The 22,128-nt window shown below is 43.7% G+C and overlaps 1 protein-coding gene and 1 long non-coding RNA gene across 2 annotated transcripts; one reads left to right on the top strand and one right to left on the bottom strand.

The window, feature by feature from the left end:
• Positions 1 to 1,770: 1,770 nt before the first annotated feature.
• Positions 1,771 to 21,791, bottom strand: zcchc2 (zinc finger, CCHC domain containing 2). Its single transcript, XM_079361029.1, has 14 exons — positions 20,561 to 21,791; positions 17,966 to 18,086; positions 17,313 to 17,383; positions 14,412 to 14,483; positions 13,955 to 14,055; positions 12,172 to 12,275; positions 11,242 to 11,274; positions 9,023 to 9,083; positions 8,703 to 8,796; positions 6,652 to 6,719; positions 6,458 to 6,537; positions 6,072 to 6,188; positions 4,371 to 5,984; positions 1,771 to 3,427 (listed from the first exon to the last, which is right to left on the bottom strand). Exons 1-14 carry the CDS (start codon positions 21,341 to 21,343, stop codon positions 3,366 to 3,368), a joined length of 3,381 nt encoding a protein of 1,126 aa, XP_079217155.1. The 5' UTR covers positions 21,344 to 21,791; the 3' UTR covers positions 1,771 to 3,365.
• LOC306834818 lies at positions 9,115 to 10,438 on the top strand. Its single transcript, XR_013780542.1, has 2 exons — positions 9,115 to 9,539; positions 10,085 to 10,438. It is a non-coding gene; the product is annotated as an uncharacterized lncRNA (long non-coding RNA).
• Positions 21,792 to 22,128: the final 337 nt, after the last annotated feature.

Below are 22,128 nucleotides of genomic sequence, written 5' to 3'. Positions count from 1 at the left end.
ACATTTTGCATAAAATCCAAATTCCTCTCTAGAAATATATTTGACCTTTCCAATAGATAAATATCAAAGACTACAGTAAACATTATAACTGAGGGTTGCAGCAGAGTGATCCATTGTACAGTACAGCATTTTCCTAAACCATCAAGGTCAGCTTTGCACCTTTTGTTGTTCGATGCATCCTCAGTATGTACACTGGACTCGCCCCTCGATTATCTGACTGGTCCATGTCTGCTTGTGATCACTGGATCCACAACTTCAAGTGTCCGTGAAAGGAAGAACTTTACTGGAGAGCAGTTAACGACGTAATCATTGAAGTGAATGGGAGACAGTCTGTCCTCACAGCAGTGTGTTCGAGGCTGTACACATTAACATAACATACAATATCTCAAGGCCTGCAACATTACAGTCATTTTAAGTTTTGATATTTTTTTATGCATAGATTTTAAATTAACCAAAGCACTGACAGTGGGTTTAGCAGTTATGGCAGACAAAACCACAAATACAAGCAGAGCGTCCACAAAGTAGCCTGAGAGTCAAACACACACACACACACACACACACACACACACCTCCCTGACCAGGAACAACACAGCTGGACAAAGTAATACTGAGAACCATATCATGCCACATTTATACACACGCACAAACACACGGACACACAAAGTTGTTTGTTTGTCACAGAGAGAGAGAGAGCGGACAGGCAACACACAGTACTCACTTCTTTATCAAAACTTAATGTTCAATGTTATGGAGCCAAAAAAGTTATTCAGCATTGTGAAAACAACTTGGACACACTTTGTCATTCAGAACCGTAAACTGTTCAGTATTAAATAATTACTGTTAGTTAAACGTAATAAACGTTCTCATTAAAAAGGAAATTGTACTCATGTTTGGACATACTCATCTTCTTCACAAAAAGAATCTTGAAAAGATTTGTTAACTCTCGTGAGAGAGTTCACAAATTCTCCAAGTTTTAGAGCTTACGTTAGCTAGAGCAACACTGTGACGGTAGTCCTGCATTTACTCGCTGCTGCTGTACATAAACAGCATTCACACAGTTCAGTTTAAAGTCAACTCATCATTAAATTGAAGAGCTTGTGACAGCAGCTTGCCCTTTATTTACTTGAGAAACCAGAGAAATAGTGTTGTAAAAAGCTAGTTTAGTTACCATGTACACATCTGTTTAGCCAACAATAAAAGTGTACTCTAGTTTCTGTGAGCTGTTTATTTACAGCAGCAGGTCGACATTGATCCACAATAACATGCTAATGTGTTAGCTGAACAGGGAGCTGATGAATATGACAGTGAAAGTGAATTGTTGAATACAAACTCACTTTAAAAAAAAAGTGAAATAATGAGTGGTGTTTCAAGCGGGGCTTCTGAAGTTAAGTTTTGTGTTTACTTTGAATCTCCTCATTATCTGGGACTGCTTCGATTAATTCAGGTTTAATAAATATGTCGAACCCTCACGATGAGCTCATCAGGAAGGACACAGTTTACCAGTTACTGTGTTACTAAGTGTCTCAGTTCAGAAAAAAACTACATTTTCAGACACTTAAAGTTGCCAGGGAAAACCTTAGTTTTATTAATCTATTAATGTATTGAAGACTATATATCATTGTCTGTTTCGATGCGTCGAGTCTGCCTTATTGTAGTGTTTCATAAGCCTTGTCTTTGTGTAGAATTTCTGTCGCTACTGAGATCTCTGTACTTTGTTGTGAGACAATCAAGATTCAAGTATTTAGATGTAAAATTACCAACAAGCATCCATTAATACCCAAATGTTTTATTCTATAAATCTCAGTATGCTGCAGACAGGGAGCTTGTTGAAATATGGACAATGATCTCTGCCTGACAGTTTCCAATAGTTTCTAAAAATGCTCTTTAGCTGCTGCAGCCTCACTTGGTGTGCGTCAACACACGAGCTGCTAACATCCATTCAGAATACTGACAGAAACACTGCATCAAGTGTGAGTGAAATCAAAATAGCTTTACTGTTGTTGAAAGTTTACTTGTATATAAATACACACTTAAATATTATTTCTGACTTCTTATTATTCATAGTTCTTCAGTTGACATAAACAGTGTTAGCTTCCGTGCTCCTAAACAATCATCACTGCAGATTCCATTCAGACATTTCAAGAGCCACACACGAGGAAGCACTGAACAGTTAGAGCTACACAAAGTGACCCCCAATCCACACACACAGACACAAAAGTCAAAGTATGAACAGACTGAGTGACGTGAAGAAAACTTTTCAGTTAAAATTTCAGGCGAACGAAATGACGAGTTCTTGGAGCAGGGAAAACATTTGACTTGTAAGCTATTTGAAGCAAATCATTCCAAAGTGGTTTGAGGTTTTTGATCCCGTGTTGAGGGGCAAACACATCTGAAAAAGTTCAAAGGATCTTCAAGAGATCATAAATCTAAACAATATAATGAGGTTTTTGTTTTTTGCTAATAATACTGAAGGTCAGGGGTCACAGATATTATTTTAAGAGCACACGCATTAAACATCTGTGTATCCACTCTGACTAGTGTGAGTTCGGGTCGGTTTAATTTCCTTGTGTTTTACTCCTGTAGTTTCATTTAACGTCATCTCTCTAAATAGTTCCACACCTTAACAGAACCGATAAATAAAATAGTGGATTGAAAGATTAAGCCGAGATGAAATTCCAACGTTAGTATTCAGGGACTGTTTGAGTTCACGGGTTCCTGCCTCACTATAGTGCAAGTCAAAGAACTTAAAAACTAAAGGGAAGGGAAAAAATACCAAGCAGCAATAACCTTCCATCTAAACATCAAGTGGCAAAAATGCATGAAGGTGTACATTCAAAACCGTACAGAAAAAATTCAAATAAAAACAACAAACCTCGGATTCACTTTCCTTACATTACTTTCTCGATTCTCGTTTTAACCGTTCAAACTGCTGTACAATTCTGACAGACTTTCAAGTCCTCGATGAACAGTAATAATTAGGAAGGAGAAGAAGGCATAAATATGCTGTTTTAGAAACATCTAAAAGAAGCCTCCACTTTTGCATGTAAAAACACATTTCCCAGAATCTCTGAACTCCCGAGTAATTAAGTAATAAGTTAGTCGTTTCCCACCCTCAGTGCAAAAATATCAAAAACAAGCTGAAAGTGAAGGGAGCAGGAGTCATGAGGCCACTGCATCGTCTTCATGGGAAAAAGACTCTCTCAGGCACAAGTGCTTAGGATTTGTCCACTGAGCCCTTGACAGGTCACTCTTTGCACCCCCTGAAGTGCACACGTACACTACAGGAGGGGGGGAGGGGGACACAGAGGACTGTCTGTGGAAATGACACCAGAGGAACTCCTCGTCATCATTCTTCTTCGTCTTCTTCATTCAGCGTTTTCAAGTGCTTCTGAAATGTGGGAGGCGGCGTACTTCAACCGGAAGCCACCTGCAATGCAAACACCGACACACAAACAGACCACATGCACACATACAGAGATGCATCCAAACACACACAGATATGTACAATCAGTGGGCAGTTAGATAAACAACCGGGACATTACTGAAGGTAACTGAGGGGATCAAGTGTTGTAAGGCAGGGTTTTACTCGAAACTTATCGGGTTTCTTCTTAGAAATTTAAAATGTAGTGAAGGACACGTTTTCAACTCACTCAAAGTACGTCAACAAAAATCTGACGGTTTGAGTCCTGGCAGTCACTGGTTTTCTGCCTCTTCATTTTTTTTTTTTAAATGAAAATTAAGTTCACAACATTTTAGTGCAATAAAATATCACTTTTTTTATCACATTTTTGTTATTTATCACCTATACATCAGTATCTGGCCAAAAAATGACAAAAAAAAGTTTTGTTTTTGTTTTTTTTGTTTTTTTTTAAATACAATTACCGGTACGCAAAAGACTTCTCTCTTCGCTGATTTGTGACATCTTAAAGATATTTTGTTGGTGCATGGACACCATGTTCACACAGGAGATTTCCAAACCATTGAGCAGCAGCACAAGTTTAAAACTGGAAATGGTGCTAGCTAACAGGCTAGGTTCAAAACCTGAAAAGACTGTAACACGCTTCCCCCCCCCCCCAAAAAAAAAGTTCAATCTTGTCAAAGAATGTTAAACAAGCTGCTGTTAGCTGTCAATGGTTGAAAAAAAGGACATAGTTTGTTTGGTTCTTTGGCAGTAATGAGCCTCTGAAAACACGTTTAGTAAACCAAAATGAGGCAAAGAAGACATTGCACTCATAACAAAACTTGGAAAATCTATAAAAAGGTTAAACTTAGGCTTTAAAACAAGGGAAAGGACTCAAACGATGATGACCAACTGAGTTGGGAAAACTAAGGGGTCCTCTGTTTGTCCCTGTTCCGTGTAGCGGCACTACCTTGCTGCGTGGAGTCTATGGAGGGCTGGTTGCACTCCTGAGCATAGTGGCCACTCACACCACAGTTATAACAGGACACATGGCCGTTCTTCTTATTGACTCCGCCTCCTCCGAGTGCAGCCGCAGCAGCAGGCAGCATGCTCAGGGGGTTTGGGTACACGTGCTGGTACACGCGCTGGCAGAACGACGCGGACGCCATCTGCTGCTGCAGGTTGTAGTTTGCGGCCACCGCTGCAGCCTGGGTGCCCAGCATGTGTGACGGCACCTCTGCGTGGCTGTGGGAGTGGCTGTGGAGGGGGCCGTAGGGCGAAGGATGTGTCGGAGGCGGTGCGGTGGGAAAGAAGGCGGGCATGGTGGCCGCACCGTTGGCCTGATGAGGAGGCTGGGCCTGGGGGAGGTAACTGTTGCTGCACAGGCTCGTGAGCTGGAAGAGGTGTGGCGGGACGCTGAACACTTGCCGCTGAACTCCTGCCATCTGGTGTGCGGGGAAAAACAGGGGTGCCTGGCACCCAGAGGCACCACTGACAGTGTTGCTGTTGCCGTTGCCTCGGCTGCCGCAGTTGTTGTGGCAACCGCAGGTCCCGCAGCTTATTGCTTGCTGCTGCTGCTGCTGCTGCTGTGGCTGTTGCTGTGTTGGCTGCTGGGAGGGCAATTGTTGCTGCTGCTGGGATTGCTGAAGGGTAATAGGGTTGCCAGGGACAACAGGGGCACTTCCACAGGAAGAGCTGCTGTTGCTATATGATGTACAGTCACTGTGGGCTGTGCTGTGAGTAAGAGCTGGACTGAGGCTGGGTGCAGGTCCAGGGGTGTGGGTGGGCACAGCTGGAGGAACAGCTGTCTGTACATGTCCAGGAGATGGAGCTCCTCCGGTGGCTGCAGGAGCTCCTGCAGCAGGCATGGCGGAGGTAGGGACAGAGGGCAGGGTGTAGGGAGAAGGCATGCCTGAGGGTAAGGTTAAACCAGGATGTTTGGCGTGAGACGCCTCCACATGTGGCAGACTGGCACTGGCCGAGTCTTGGCATGGCAGAGGCTGCTGAGGAAGGGCCAAGAAAGAGGTGGGGCCAGGAGACAAGACACTGATGGCCCTAACAGGGGCCGGGTGTTGAGCCTGCGGAGCAGACGGAGAAGATCCGCCCCCTGAAGCTCCATCACTCATACCTTGGCTGTGAGGCAAAGCAGTTTTGAACCTCTGAACCAGAGGCTGCACAGCAGGACTTCCTGCGGGATGGAGGCCCAAAGGCGGGATCCCAAATGTTCGGAGCATGTCCCTCTTCTCCGGGTCGCCAACAGGTCCAGGAACAGTTGGAGGCACTAGGGGCAGCTGCATCATCAGGGCCCCGGATGCGGTCTTCACATCGGGGATAATGCTTTGAGCGGGAGGCGGGACCAGTGGAGAGTCCACAGCTCCATTAGGGAGCGCGTAGGGCAGAGGATGCATGAAGGAGAGAGGAGGGAACTCAGCGCTGGTCTCAGGGCAGAGAGGCTCCTGCTGGGTGTTGGAAGACAGAGGTTGGACAGAGGAGACTTGTCCCACCGCAGCTGGATCAGCCTGGTGACCGAAGAACAGGTCAGGACCCGGACCTTTGCTGGAGTCATCAGAGTGGCTGTCTGTATCTACATGAAACAAGACAGAGGGCAGTAAGAAGAAGTTCAGGCTTTGATTCGTACTCTGACTTTAAAGACGGATTCAGTGGTTTTTACCTTTGTTGTTGTCGTCCTCACTCTCCATACTCTCCGGTCCTCGATGTTGAGGGCTGGATGGAGAGCTGTAGCTTTCTGACGACGTTTCACCAAACGTGTCCGGACATGAACCTCCATCTGCAGCAACATGTGGTGAACGACAGACAAGCCACCAAAGATCAGACCTCACTGAAGATTCAACATGTGAACAAGATGGTCAAACATCTGTGGATATTGTGCACGGTCTACTTTTTGTCGAGCGACATTTTGATATGCACTCGTGAGAATACAGTTACTGGGTAGTTTAGGGTTGGTCTTTTGGTTAGAACACGTGTGTGTCTACTCTGTTGGGGCTTTTTTCAGTGAAAACAATTCACATTGACCAAACCAGGAGGAGCAACACTCACCTTTCCTCTGAGGTGACAGAGCTGCTCCCAGGCTACCATTCGCTACGAAGGCAGCAGCACCCTTCCCCTTCCCCTTGTCCCTGAAGAAAGAAAAAAAAAAGACATAGAGAGGCTGTCAGTGTAAGCATGTGACCTTTAATATCTTACTCTGTATTTCCCACTTCATTCTTGACAGCTCTGATCAGTGAACCCACCTGTCTGTCAGCAGGCCTCTGCTCTTTGATTTAGCGGCTGGGTGTCCCCTCTTCTCAGCGTCCTGCTGCTGTAAGAACAACAAGGAAGTCAGATCTGATAAACATTCAAACAGAAGTGAAACGGAGCGCTTCCAGTTTGATCAAAAATCCTTCCAGGGTTCAAGTCATTGGGGGGCATTTCAAAGAGGAAAGTCTTGTGGAGGATGAGGGCATGTCAGCGCTTGTTGCCGTCAGTGGATTATTTCCATAAAGTCCCAACAGAAACACGAACGTGCTTAGTTTCTCTCAAATGTAAAGTCAATGGGAGAAAAAGCTCAGATGGTTTTAGCATTTCTGAAATTTTTGCATGGACTCAGAAATGACAACTCTGTTTGATGTGACTTTTAAATGAAGTCTTCTTCTTTCTTTTTTTCCATTAAAATCAAGACTGGATGTGAGAGGTGAGCATACTGTAGGCACTGGCTTCACTTTTAACCAACATGGTTTAAAGCTGCTCTTTTTCAGACGGCCAGCAGAGGGCAACTCCCTTGGTGGCAATAAATGTAAACTAATCTGAATGTCTTTCTTACCTCTGTTCAGATTCAAATACGTATATCATCTCTGTCTCTTTTTCAGCAGGCAATGATGTTCTTGTGTTTATTATGATCATATTCAGAAGTCAAACAGACGTTAAAAGCAGGGTGTGCTTCACATGTGATTGTTTGTTGTCCCTACACAGGCTCGTCTAGCTCCAAAAAAGCAAAAATGATGCAGACAAAATGCCAAACTTAAAGACTCGAGGCACAAACCAAAGGTCGATGTCACAGATATCATGTCCAATTCCCTTCCACAGTCTATCACAATGATTAATGCATTTTGGAAACTCCCAAGTCACGATCAACTGTCTATTTTTTACTTTTTCTGGTTAACAAATGAACATTAATTATGATTTAAGTGGGGAAGTTTGGTGGACAACCCCACTCTGCATCGTATTCCCAAAGCGCTCATAATACAATCAAATGAGTGCCTTTTAAATTTGCCGTGAAAACAACGAACTATATTTGGGCATAAACAAAGCTTAGCATCGTCTAGCTGCACAGAAAGACGTTTGACATTTGATAAGTGTTCAGCCTGTGCTGTGACAAGAGAGAGAGAGGGAGAGAGAGGGAGAGCGAGCGAGCTCCATGCTGTGTCAGCAGAGCGCCGTCTCCCCTCTCACTCCCCCATACACACAGTCTTGACCTAAATAAGTGAGATTAGCGGTGAGTACTCCCGTCCACGTGGCAGTGTGTGACCCACACACATGCCGCTGTCTCATTCGAGAAACGGAAAAGCTATTTTAACTCAATACTACGGGCCTCCATGTAAAATGATTAACTAGCGTTCGTGGAATTGTCCTCAGCCGGGCTTCTGAGCTTTACAGTGGAGCTAATCATTAGCCCAGCATTCTTAACACTGCTAACTATCTGAGCTGCTGTTACATGACAGGAACTACTTGACCCCCTTCAACAACAACAGCAGGCCTCCAGTCCTGTCATGACTGTGATTTTTCTAATTCAAAGGTATAAATGCATCAATGTTTGCCTGTTCTCCTCCACCAGACTTTAGAAAGCAGCTCGTCTGGAGACATCTTGACTTTGTCTTTGACACTCACCTTGCTTGAAGCAGATTTGTTTACTCCTCTCTAAACAAATGAACGTGTTTAACAAATGGCGATGGCGTGCTCGACGCAGGAAGCGCCCTGTGCAACGATTGTTTCTCAGCTTAGAAGCCTTGTTATTTTTGTTTTATTACTGTTTTATGCTTCGTGTTGCTTTTGCTGATATCGTTTTTTTATCCTGTAAAGCACTTTGTAAACCCTGTTTTGGAAAGGTGCTATATAAAGAAAGTTTGTTATTATTATTATGTTTATGGAAATGATACAGTACACCTGAAGGACAGGAAATGGCCGGACATTTAAATGAGGATCATTGGAGGATAATCTATGTGGGGTATGGAAATGAGTGTTCAGGACGCAGTATAGAGATTTTTATTTTTTTTTTTTAAACCACTCTGCTGTGTTTAAGCCTCACCTGTTCAGCCTTCCTCCTCTCTGCTGGACCGTTGAGCTCTGCAGTGTGGCCCCCCCGCCGACCATCTCCCTGGGGGCCCTTGGCACTGGACAGACTGGTGGAGATAGAGTTGCATAAGAACTGTCATTTAAAGGGTTTCTGTCAATCACAAAAAACCCATTACAAATGTATTCTCAACATATTTCACTGCCTTTACACGAGCAGATTTAAGCCGAAGGCTGCACTAACAATCGTACATTTTCTATCTTCTTTATGTTGTATTTTTTTACTTGATTTGCAAGTGTTCTACTTTCAGATGAGACCACAGACTTTCGCCTTACCTTTGACATGGACTCTTGGTCCCGTGCTTTTTCTTGTGTCCCTGGACGTATGGCTCTAAGTCTGCAAGGTGATCAGAGAAAACAAGGTTCAAATTTAAGCACCGTCATACATGAAACACATCAACCTGAGCCAAACTGCCCCCCTATCTTGCTGTTCTCCTGATAACAAGAAACAAATAAGTCCTGTTCTTAAAGCAGACCATTTCCACACATTAATTTTCATAGCGTCTGACGTCCTTTTATTCTGACATTAGTTGACTCATAGGCTATTTGCAATGCAGTTACCAGTTTTCCCCAGTAGAGGGCGCGTGCCGCTATGTCCCAGTAGAAAGTGTGAAATAAGCATCTTCACGTGCTGTCTAATCGTCACGTGCAGACATGAGGTAAACAACCACGGACAGATAAAGCTTTTAATGGTATAAAACGCCATCAAATATTTGTAAAACCTTGGTTAATCCGGTTGATTAGGTTTGTCTTTTAGCAGAACCAGCACTGTGTACCTAAGGAAAACATTCAGGTGAGTTCAAGCTCATGTTGCATGTTAGCCTAAGAGCAATGCATTGTAGAATTCCTAAAAAAAATAGCCTGAGTAACATTAATTTCTTGTATTCCCAGAGCACATATGTGCAACTTTCTGTCATTTCCATGTTTTAAGAATGCCAATTGCTAACACTTATTGTGGTAGGTAATAGGATGTGCACCTGTGTGCTACAAGCTAGCTAATGCTAAGCTAACTGATCATTCAGGTCACAGACTGAGGTGAGACCTTACAGGTACACCACCTGTTCTGTAGACATTGAAGCACTTTGTACGAGTGTTTGGAGTACAATAAAAAATGTTATTAAAAAAGCATTAGTTAAGTGTAATAGTAGTAATTTAATTACCGGTAACTTCCATGGTTTTTTTAAAATCTGTGTTTAAGAATTAAAAAGAGAAAACATGAAGCTTAAAAGTCTTTGAAAGAGACGTGTCATTGTTTTAATTTGTCAAAATACCTTGAAGTATTGTAATTCATGATAACTAAGGGGTTTTTTTTGTTTTGTTTTGAACATAATGAACTAGTGATGGCGAGCCCGGCCCAGCGAGTCTGAGGATGGTCTTTAATGCAGTGTGGTCCGCTGCAGGACTTACCCAGAGGACGTCAGATCGCTTGATTCATTCGTTCTACAGATAAGACGCATACACACTTTTAACCTACCAGGTAACAGACACTGAACACACACATCTGGATTTTTCCCCTCCTGGAAACAAACTCTTTTTGAGCTTTGAACTGCTCTCTGTAGAGGAACATCGGAGTTGGAAGTCCAATGTCAGAGTTGGAAGTCGTCTCTTGTTTTTTAAAATGTTTAATACTCAAAGCGCTGCTGTAAACGTTTATTGATGCTTAAAAAAGGCATTAAAAAAGTGTTAAGTGTTCCAACTCCCTTTGTGAGTCATTCAAGGTGTAAACTCCTTTAGGAGCTCGGTCGATGTTATCTCATCTAGCCAACCAGGTTAGGGGTGAGTCGGGATCATCTGCACTGTGTGTCTATGTGGTGGCCCCGCTGTCGAGTTCACAGACTGAGACAAGAATACTATTCTAGTGCAGAATCAATAAGATTGCACAAAGACATGATGATGGCCGAGCTTAGTTTCTGCACTTTATTCAATGGAAGTGTTTGTCATTAAGCAATCCCACTTACTTACTTATTGTGACTCAGGCCTCTGATTCCTCTCTCACTCTGAGAACTTTTCATTACAGTTTATCTTCCTTCACACTGAAAGAGAAATCTTTTGAATATTTCTACTGTTTTAACCCTTTCATTTAAGAAAATAAAGTTTAAACGGTACAATACTAGTGGAGTACAACTTCAGTCCAACACTCTCAAGATCTTCTGGCAATAGAAATTCTTGGACAAGTATGCAGCAGGCCGGGGCTGAGGTTACTGCTGCTCCAGCTGAACTCAGGTCAGCACGTGATCAGGCAAATATAGCCGTGAAATATGAGGAATTGAAACAGACTCTGCCTTTCCACGTCCAAAAATAAATACTAGTTAACTTTTCATGTTTACTACAAAGTTCCAGCTCCGACTGCAGGCCTCGTTAGATCCTTCTGTCTTTGAAAAAAAACAGGCTTTGTTTACCCACAACACTCTCTCTCTCTCTCTCTCTCTCTTCTCTGTCTCTCTCTCTCTCTGTCTCTCTCTGGGAATGTGTGTAATCATGTCAGTGGTTCTCACCTTCCTCCTGACTGGAGGGATCAGAACAGTTACCTAGGAAGAAGAAGAAGAAAGGTGTGTTAGTGACAGCAGAACACATGTTGGTGAGTGAAATGCTCAGCTAAAGATGAAGAGGCTCCCTGAGCAAGGTTGGAATAAGTGTGTGTGTGTGTTTGGACAGTCGTCGGCCCTCTCTGTAAACTTCAAAAGCATTGCTCAGTATTTCCCACATACAGGCGATACCTGAGCGGGCTGCCCAAGTACATTTCTGACCTTTTTGTACTTAATTTCTTAATTCATAGAATGACTGTGTGCACGAGAGTGAGAGAACACAGTCGTGAGTCAGCACCATCGCGATTCTGAGCAACAAGTCCTGCAAAGAGACAAGACGCAGCAAAACACACGAGCAGAGAGCGAGAGAGATGAGGTCCACTGTCCAAACAACCCTTCACTAAATCCTTCCAAACTGAAGCTTCTCATGGCTTCCTTTTAAACATGTTCATGTAGAGCTGCTGATTCTTTTACTTTTCAGTGCGTCTGTGTGTGTGGATAAATTGAGCAGAAATAAATACAAACCTAATATTCAAATAAGATGAGAGTGAACAAAAAAGAAAAGATATCGATCCCCTGCATTGGTTTAGAAGTTACACTTGACATAAAAGACAGTCAACAGTTTAAAACACGTCATGTTGTATCCTTTTATACAGCACTGTAAACGAGCCACGTTTCTATAAAGGTTTGACAGCCTGAACATTTTGATACTGAAAAAAAGGGGAATCATTTAAAAAATAAAAAATAGACTTTGATCCATTTCACCATGAAGACAGAAGAAGAAAAAAAATCAGATGTGACTTTAAAGGAACTGTGCCAAAAAGTCTTCATCTAAGTGTTCAACATATCTTAGCGTGTAGCGCAGCTTTCAAGCAGGAAGCGTGACATGAATGTACTCACATGTGGAGCAGGTGGGCTTGGAGGAATAAGTGGAGTCACAGTTGAAGAAGCTGCACACCTTCCTGGTCTGTCTGAAGAGCGGGGGAGCCGACAGGAAGCGTTCCCTGCACGAGCACGGAGAGGAGAGCCTGATGATGGGTCTACTTATTCCGGCCCCAACTACAACTGAGACGTGGGTAGAAAGTTCTAGTGTGTGACGGGGCGGCTGCACTCGAGGTAACGACGGCACGTGGAGCTGTATTGATCGCACTGTGGTATAAGATGCAGCGGACTTTTTAATCGATATTAAAACTTAAACAATAATTCATGCAAAACAACTTCTAGTTCATCAGCAGTAACTGTGAGGGCAGACTCTTAGTGAGCTACCAGCTTAAATATAGTCTCACACGAATAAGCACCTAAATATGTCTCCGAGGAATGCTTCTCATTAGTAAGCTAATAGGTAACTGTGTTTGTTTGTTTTAAACGATAAGGCCCAATGAATTCAACGTTTCATATTTGACTAACATTCACAGGAAGTGAAAGGACCTCCATGTTCTGTCCTCGGCATGCAAATCAAGCTTTATGAATACAATAACTGCAAACATCTTTAATGATTTTACAGAGCCAATAAGTGCACATCCTGTGATGTAGTAAAGACACCGAACCAGGAGGCAGCAGAGAGCTGCACACTGCCTGCTTTCAGACACTTAGCTTTCACTTTCCCAACTTTCACTTTTGACAAAACGAAACTCAAGGTGTGTGTGTGTGTGTGTGTGTGTGTGTGTGTGTGTGTGTGTGTGTGTGTGTTCTTCAGTCTAGCCCGGATGACTACGTATTAAGACATGAAGAAAAAGGCCTGTTAAAGAGACAGGAGGAGATGATCATCTCGTGTGAGTGAAACTGGACGTGACGGAGCAAAGGTTTTCAGTTTGGGTGACACGAGGTCAACGAGCTATATTGTTGTTTTGAAAATAACAGGAAGTGACTTTGATCAGCTGATTTGGATTGTTTGCCAGAACAGTCTCTCTCAGCTGAAGCGGCAGCAAACAGACAGTTTCAAGAAAAGGAGAGCGATGCTGAGTCTTCTGTCCTTTAAGGACTCTAGTGACATTAGTATCCACCATGACATCTTTAACAGGAGGACTGAGATATGAGTACAGGAGGTCGTGGCTCCTTATAAGTCAACTGGCCCTCCTTACTTGTTTAATTTAGTCATTGTGGATGAAATATCTTGTGGAGTAACCAAAGTGCTTTAAAAAAACAAAAATCTGTTTTATTTATTTCTTCTTGGAGAGCGTTCTCAGCAGCAGGCGGCCGTCTGGAAAAAGCACCTATCTTTTTTTTCTTTTTCATTTCTACGTAGAGAGCGTTCACAGCGTCTTTTTCCGTGCGCTAAGCGACGATATTTTCTCGCGGTGCTCCTGAGTTCATCATCTTTTAAGTTCTCATCCGGCGCTGTGGATGTTCCTCTCATTTGAACCTCCTACAGCTCGTGTCCTGTACCTGCCTAAAAAAAACAACCCTCACTAATATAAAACATGCAGTGAATAACAGAGCAGTGTCGGGTCATACAGCGACTGTTGTCATAGCAACAGAACAGGCATGCAGCACTTTTCTTCTCAGCGCAAAAACCTGTGTACTTATTTTTGTTAACTACGTGTGTGTGTGTGTGTGTGTGTGTGTGTGTGTGTGTGTGTGTGTGTGTGTGTGTGTGTGTGTGTGTGTGTGTGTGTGTGTGTGTGTGTGTGTGTGTGTGTGTGTGTGTGTGTGTGTGTGTGTGTGTGTGTGTGTGTGTGTGTACCTGAGGTTCTTCTCCACCTCTCTGCACTCTTTCTGCTCCCCCTGGTTCAGAAGCCTCAGGATGCTCTTCTCAAAAGACTCGGCACACTGATCCTTCGGGAGCTGCAAAAGTAAAGACATTTACCGGTGAGTACGTCCGCCGTCAACACTCATTCAGAGTGTTTTTGACGCTTTCGCCAGGAATCTGTCAGGATGAATCGTCTCACTCCAAGAAACCAATCACTTCATATTCTCAGTTTGTATCTCCTGGATACGAGCGGTGAACTGATTTGAAGGAGCTCCATTCATCAGATAAAGCTGTTCACTTCAAACCGAGTGCCAGGAGGGAGAGTCACAGCAGCTAAAGCTTTCCTTTGGAGCTCGGAGCCAACAGTCCTTCATGTCTGTGGCGTTCGCCTTGTAATGTTGGCATTCTGGAGTCAGACGCATGCATTCTTTCAACGAACAGAGGCACGTACCTTAAGGAGGAAATTCTCCAGCTCCAGGTGGGTTTTGGTCACGTTACTCGACGATGAGTCAGACCACTTCACCTAAAATCACAACAGAGGACGTTCTCCATCATCACACAGAATACACGATCAGAGATATGGCTGCAGCTTTGTTCTGAAGGAAATGTGACCCTGCTTCTGGTTGTTGGTCAAATGTCAGGGTAGAAAAACAAATCCGACTAGATGACGGGGTAAAGGTTAAACGTAGATGAAGGTTAGACTGAAGCAAACACACACACACAGCTACAACCAATAACGAGGGTTCCCAGCTGGTCTCGGCTCAGGTCATGACTTAAACTTTGGATATTTTTTACCCAACACCTCGATTAAACAAACGCAGTGCTTCATTGACTTTTTCACACCGTTTCTTTCCAGGCACACGTTGACAAACGGCGGGGTAGTGCAGCGAACACGCAGATATACCTCCTCATGTTTCAGTCTCCATCGAGTACACGCTCTTCTAAACCTCCTCCGAGTCACACCATTGATTTGTTGACAATATTCACTCGTCTGCTGCACCTTTTCTTTTCCTATGATGATGCTGGGATGACCGTCCTTGACTCCGTCTCTAACTATGCGAGAGCAGCCACTTCTTCAGGCACCACTACAACCCACTTCTGGATCCCGAGCCACCAGTTGAGAAGCACACTTTGACTTGAATGAATTATTGTTTATTTAGGGAGGAAAGAAACGGGGACAGGAAGATGAGGCGACTCCGAACCTACAACCAACAACACCTAAAGAATCCGACACAACACAAGAACACATCAGTGACATGTGGTCGTCTTCTATTAACAAGGACGCCGCTGTGATTCAAGTTTAAACACTTGAATGTTCCAAAGAAAAGAGTTTAAAGAGCAGAAAGGGAAAGCACACGTGTGGACACTAAAGGTTGTAAAGCAGTAGGACACGTTTGCCGGCCTCCCCTTTGTGTTAAGACACAGCGATGTGATATCTTTTCTGAGCTGTGTGAGCTCATCAGCTTCTCGTGACTGTGACTAACGCTGTTAGTCTTTGGAAAACATGAACAGAGGGGAGAAGAACACCACAGTGTTATTCTTTACACTAAATATGTGAACACTTTGGCTCAGATGGAAAGTAATCCAAAGTGGCCGAACATTGATGTTCTGTGTTTTTAAAGACTTCATCAGGCTTTTTATGGAGGCAGGTCCACATGATTATGTGACAGATTTTTTTTTTTTTTAGGAACGATTTAATGGGTATCATTTTCTGAGCTTCTTTTTTTTTTACAACTATTTAATAGACAATCATTTCTAAGTTTGTGTTTGTTTTTGAACTATTTAATGGATAAAATGGTTTCTGGGGCATCATCACTGATGTGTGGATGTTTTCACCTCGTACTGACAACACTGAATCATTTTCAATAATTGATTGTTACATCACTCGTACAGGACTTGCACACCTGCAGACAACTAGAAAAAAAAAACAACTTGATATTTCCTGGAGCAGCTGCATGTGTGAATGCAAACAGCCGACTCTTTCACTCTGACTTCACCCCAGTATTTCTTTGGCATGATGAGCTGATGTGAGAACGCAGCAGGATATAATCAGGAGACTTCACTTCGAGCCGATGGGGGGGGGGGGGAATCATCAGTTTGTTGATCTCTGTTCTTGTTGATATTGTGATTAGTTGAACTACAAATAGCATTGATAGAAAGGAAAATATCGTCATTATAGCGCTGTATAGACTGGTATAGTTTTGAGTCCTAAAACCAGGAAGTGAGTTAGCATTTTAGCTTCATGGGTTCCTAACTCTAAAAGTCAATGTGGATTTTGAATGGGTTTGTGGTTAGACGCCTGAAATAAGGTCTGTGGTTAACACAAGCTGAAGAGATGTTGAGATAAACTATGTTAGCGAAGACCTCAGCCTATAGTGGACGCTGTTGCTTTGTCCACTACTTCCACGTTGTTCTTTCTGCGTCGCTCCTCAGGAGACTTCCTGTCTGACAGGGAGAGTCTCCCGCTTTGAGGTGAACGTGTGAACAGCCAGGTCAGGAGAATATCTCGAGCAGTCCTGAAATGACCTCGATATTCAGGAACGCGTACCAGAGTCATTGACCTCTTCCTCCGTCATCCTAACGTAGCATGAAGAATCTCCACGTAGAAAAAGCTCCCATATAATAATGTCTCAACTGTGCTACATGTTGAGAATGGAACTTGTTGGTGCAGCATGTTTGTGTGTGTTTGCATGTGTGCATCAGTGGGTTGCTTCAGTAGAAACAGATGGAGAGTGAGAACAGGCTTCTGGCCTGAACGTGGACGCACGCTGAAGCCAACGGGGCCGTCAGCGTCTCCTCTCCATCTGTCTCAGTCTGATTCCCGTGAACCAGCGTTAAATCCTCCCATTGGATACTGTGAATTCCTGCTTTTGAAAACATTCATTTCTAAAAAAGAGAAACTCGTCTGCGTTGATGCGCCGCCACCAGCCGAGCAGCACACTGACAGAGGAGGGAACAGTGAGTGTGAACGCCACACGAATGTAAAACCAATCTGAGCCCAGGGTTACATCAGTTATCTTTGCTCACATACATCGTCTCCTTTAGGTTTATCGACAGCTAATTCATGTTATGATCTGATATGGAGCTGCTAGGTTTTAACAGCAGGCCTTTGAGCACACAGGGAGTTGTTAAGATACAGACCAGGAAGTGTGTGTGTGTGTTTATGTGGTGTCCAGGATGTGTGTTTCAGGAAACACAGGAGCAAACCACGATGTTTATAGAGTGACGGGAGTTATTTTTCCATCAACAAACAGATTTATGCTTCAGTGAGGCATGCTAACCTATGTGTGTGTATGTGTGTGTGTGTGTGTGTGTGTGTGTGTGTGTGTGTGTGTGTAGGGTTATCACCTACCTCAAACTTGTACTCCTTGTCTATTCTCGTCCGAGTAATGCCCCTGAGCACGATCCCCTCTATGTGCACGGCTGCAACGACAGAGACAAACTGTTAGGAGTCTGATTGGTAGTGCAGCTAGCTGGAAGGTTTAGCGTGTGTAACGACACAGAAAAAAAAAATAAAAACCCAAGTTTGGGTCAGAATTTCCTGTAAAGAAGAAGAAACCATGAATCGACCTCGAATTATTATCTGTTGTTTTCGACGAGGAGAGAGAGAGCGTTTGAAGCAACAGGCCGTCCATGGCTGAAAATCATTTTAACTTTTCAGAAAGACACAGTTGATGTCTCTTGCGCTCTTTTCAACATATACGATATTACCCACCCCCATCCCCTTCAGTCCACGACTGATCATGATGACAGGATCATAGAGACAGGGTGAGCGCACAGCGAGCGCCTTTCTGCCCAGGAAAAAAAAAGCCCTCTAAGTGGACACAGGCCGTAGTCTGGAAGTTATCTGACCCTCCCCCAGAGATAAATATAAGACGACTTCAGCTGGGTAAAACAAGCAGAATATCAATACGCTGCCCTGCTTCCCATTTTCTGTGATTCCGACAACAGATTTATTATTTGAATTTAAAAAAAAACAAAAAAAGTGGGATCTTTCGGGTTCACCTTCTCGTTGTGTTGCCCATCGGCTGGAGCGTCGGCTTTGGCAGGGAGGATGGGAGGCCGTGCAATCCCCCATTCCCAGCACCGGAGGAGGCAGGTAATCAGCCTTCTGACCCAGCAGCTCCTGCCAAGGGAAAAAACACGCCATGTAAGTAACTGTTTCTTCATCGTCTGTTACACATTAGACCTTCAGCAACATCCTGAAACACACTGTCATCACGGCTTGATATGAGCCATCAGGCCACAGCTGAAATATGCGACTTGTAGAAATGATCAGTCCTCGTGCCCTTCACTGTTTCCTCTAATAACATTTAGCTTGTTATGCTAACATTTAGCATTAACACGGAAATCTACAAAACGCTGGCATGTGTGTGACTTGGCGGGGTCGTAACGCTCTCATCCTACGTTGACTTCAGTGATTGTTTGTCACAGCTCTAATACGGCTGTAATGGTAGTCTAGTTTTACTTCCTGTCTGATAATGGCGCTCAGGTGTCGTACTCCAGTGAACGCCCCACCTTATGGAGCTCAGCTATTGCTCTCAAGGTTTAATTTGGAGAGGTGGACGTGGCAGGTGAGCTGGTGTCAACAGATGAGAACTGTGACAGATGAATATTTCATGTGTGGGGAAATGACAATGGGCTGATGCTTCTCCTGAATCAAATAGCCCACCTTTAAATGTTGCATGGCCCAAACCAGACATGTTTCTCAAACACCAAAGGATAATACGACAACAGCTGAGCTAAAGCAGCCATGTAAACAGAACCTGTGCTGTTTAAAGAAAAGGGACGTAAGCATATCATCGGGGCCAACGCCGACGCGATGCTAACACAAAGAAACGCCCTCGGACTGCTGCGAGTTTGCAACCATCATCTCACTCACTGTTCCTCGCGACATGCTGGATTTTATTAAGAGCCTCGAGTCCCATTGATGGCCACTGGTGGATTCATGTGGAGCAGGAGGAGCCTGCAGGGAGTTTGAACTGGATGACTATTTAAAGCTTCGCTCAACATAAAAAGTCAGCATTATACAAAAAGAAGCCGAATGCTTATACTCTTAACGCGTTTTAATTGGGGCTTTACTGATGAAGTGGCATTTCATTTTCACAATGTGTTCACTGTGATAGACAAACACACACACATGCAGGCTGAATGAAGCCCAGTGCTGAGGGTCTATGTGCTGCTGGGACGCTCTGACACCTGAGAGTTGACTTTGCATTCCTCACATAACAGAGTTTAACTTTAGGTTGAGATTTGGGAAGAGGATTTTTTTCACAAGTTTCACAAGTGTTGAAACAATCAGTCACAGGGACAGAAATCTCTTCCATGTGTTGTTCAGGGACCTTGTGGGGGAAACCCTGGGCTGTCTTTGCTGCTCAGGGGCTCCAGTTCATAAGACGTGATTGGGGGTTAACCTTTGTCAACATAATGGTTCTTAACTGAGCACTGATTACAAATTGAGAGGAGAGCGCTCAAAAACATTCAATCAGAAGTGAGAATAAGTTCAGAAGTTAGAAACAACATTAAAAAAAAAGAAGCAAACTCGAGCTTGTGGGAAATATTCCAAACAGAAGAACAAACTGATCTAATAAACACGAGGAGAAAATCAGTGCCTCAAGATGTTGAGTGAACTTTCCTCAACGGTAACAATCCATTTAAAGTGGACATCCTTTATCTAGTTCCCTAAAATTGAAGTTTGAATTGCTTCAGTTGGCCATCTGTGTGTCTTAATATCCTTTGGATTTGATTGGTTCAGCACCAGAGGTCGCAGCTTCCTCCATCATCTCCAAAGTAGAAACACAATCTCTGTGTGAAGTCCTTGTGTTTTTACTGTGTGTTCTGATGGCAGATCTTTAAACAGAACGGCGTGACCAGGAGGTGACGGCTTACTCCAATAGTTTGAGTCATCAGTCATGTTGATGACAACCCGGGTGTCTCATCACTCCTGTTTCTACGAAAAGAAACTGAAAGTTTCTCTGCAAATTAACCAATCACAATAAAATATGAAATTTTTAAAAAACTGTCCAAAAAAAAAAAAACAAGCATGTCTCTAGAATAATAAAACTGTAAACACGGGTAGTAATGAAGAACATGATCAAAAAAACTCTAATAGTGTAAGCGCTTATTATGTGTAAGATCAGCTCTGTGATGACTGTTTTCACTTTCTGGACAAAGATTACTCTATATGAACGTAAAGCCTGAACTTCTTGAAAGTTAGAGACTGGACAATAACTAATGATTTACATGAGTGCAGGCTACATGTTGCTTGTGTAAGTGAACCTGTTAGCTTATGTCTATGACCACTGTTAATACAAGGCGACCCTGACACAGAAAAAGGACATTTGTTGTGAATGCACTTCATTCAGAAACTCAACCCATATGTAATTACACCAGAGAGTTAGATATACACCAGGATGGGAGGTCTCATTTGACCTCATAACTTCAGACTGATTTGGTAAAAATGCTGCACTCCTGTAAAGCACGAGACAGAAGAAAACTAACATGTTGGAAACATAACTTCCAGGCACAGATTTGGGACTCTGTGAAAATGGCTCCTCCACCCTGCAGCTGAGAGGTCGAGTGAGGAGTGGGTTTAGTTACCGTGCTCTGGGTGTTTACTCCCAGAAGATTTTGCCGTCTCTCCTCATCCATAGCCAGCTCTATTTTGTCCAGCTGCCCTCGGATGGTCTCCCTTTGGTGGAAGTGGAAAGCCGGGTGCAGAGAGGCCATGGTGAAGAGCAGCGCCAGTTGCTCCAGAGGTCCCGCCGGGGTGTCGTGAGAAGAGAAGCCGCAGGTCGGCTCCGATCGCCCGGGTACATCCCCGCCCTGGCACGCTGGATGAAAGGAGCGGTGGAGACCGGGCTCCCTGAATGGAGGACGGGTGTAGTCGTAGTTTTTGAAGAACAAGCTCGGGTCGACGTGGTTCAGTATCCGAAAGAGTATCCCAGCACACTCCCTGCTGTCAGACCCGAGGAGGGAGAGGTAGACCAGGAGCTTGGACCTCACTACCGGGTCAACCACGTTCGCCAACACACCCAGATCGTTGGGACTATTAGCCCTGAACTCAAAGTCCCTTAAAACGTGATAATCTTTCCGAGCGAGATCCTCCAAGTAAGATCCCAGAAAGCGGAGCTCCAGGGGTTGGCACATATGAAGCAGCCCGCACATGAACTCGATCCTCTTGGCAGGGTTCAGATGAAGGCCGAACCACTCAAACACGGTCTCCTTGTCCAGCTGGGACGGGTGCTCGTGAAGTCCGGCCGATTCCTCCGAGCCTTCGGAGCCCGATGAGGGCGGCTCAGCCCCGAGAACACGTCGCTGCTCCGGCCGATCCCATGAATCGTCCTCGGCCGTTTTTAACGGTAGCTTCATTTTCAGCATCATCAGCGCCGCTCATAAAGGCCTCAGAGTGTGAAGAAGCAGCCGCGGGACATTATCGACGACTCACGCCGCTAAGAAACGTTCAAACAGAGGCGACCAGTCTGACGTTTTCCACTCTTTTACTCTTAGATAATCGTCCGATGAAGGAAGACAGCTCCAGCCTTTTCTTTTCCTTTTTTTTTTTTTCCTAAGCTACTTTCTTCTTCTACTCCTCATTTCCGGTAGAGTAACGAAGCCCTGCTGGTAACACTGCTGCCACCGTGTGGCGGTCAGTGCAGTTGCTTTCTACATCAGTAATAAATGGTTAATAAAGCAGTTTGTACACAGGTTATTATTACCTGTGTACAAACATTTGATTCATAGTGACCAAAATGTTGCAGCCCGACTCTCAGTCCGCCTATTATGGGATTTCCTTGAATGCCAAAAGAATTTCCCCTCGGGACAATAAAATCTAAACTCACCATCTAGATTTGTAGGTAATACTTTATTAAAACCATCATCGATAAAGGGTACATCGATAGTGTATTAAACGTTTGTAAATATATATTTAACTGTTAATAAACAATGAAATGATATTTAATATTTGACAATTTTTTGTAATAATTGTATAAAGTGTTAACGATTTGTAAACCTTTTGAAAAGAAAAATCTATACACATTTTAGAGAAACACGGACCAGACATTTGTTAATGTCAATAATGGGTTTGTAAACCTATCTATTAACATTTTTCAGATGGCTATTATGAAGTTGGAGCTGAAGATTATATCATTTATTAATGGTATACAGCA

The sequence above is a fragment of the Symphodus melops genome (assembly GCF_947650265.1).
Source record: "Symphodus melops genome assembly, chromosome: 14".
In the NCBI taxonomy this organism is placed as follows: domain Eukaryota; kingdom Metazoa; phylum Chordata; class Actinopteri; order Labriformes; family Labridae; genus Symphodus; species Symphodus melops.
The sequence above is the reverse complement of the archived record's forward strand: the minus strand, read 5'-3'. Positions and strand labels throughout refer to the sequence as shown.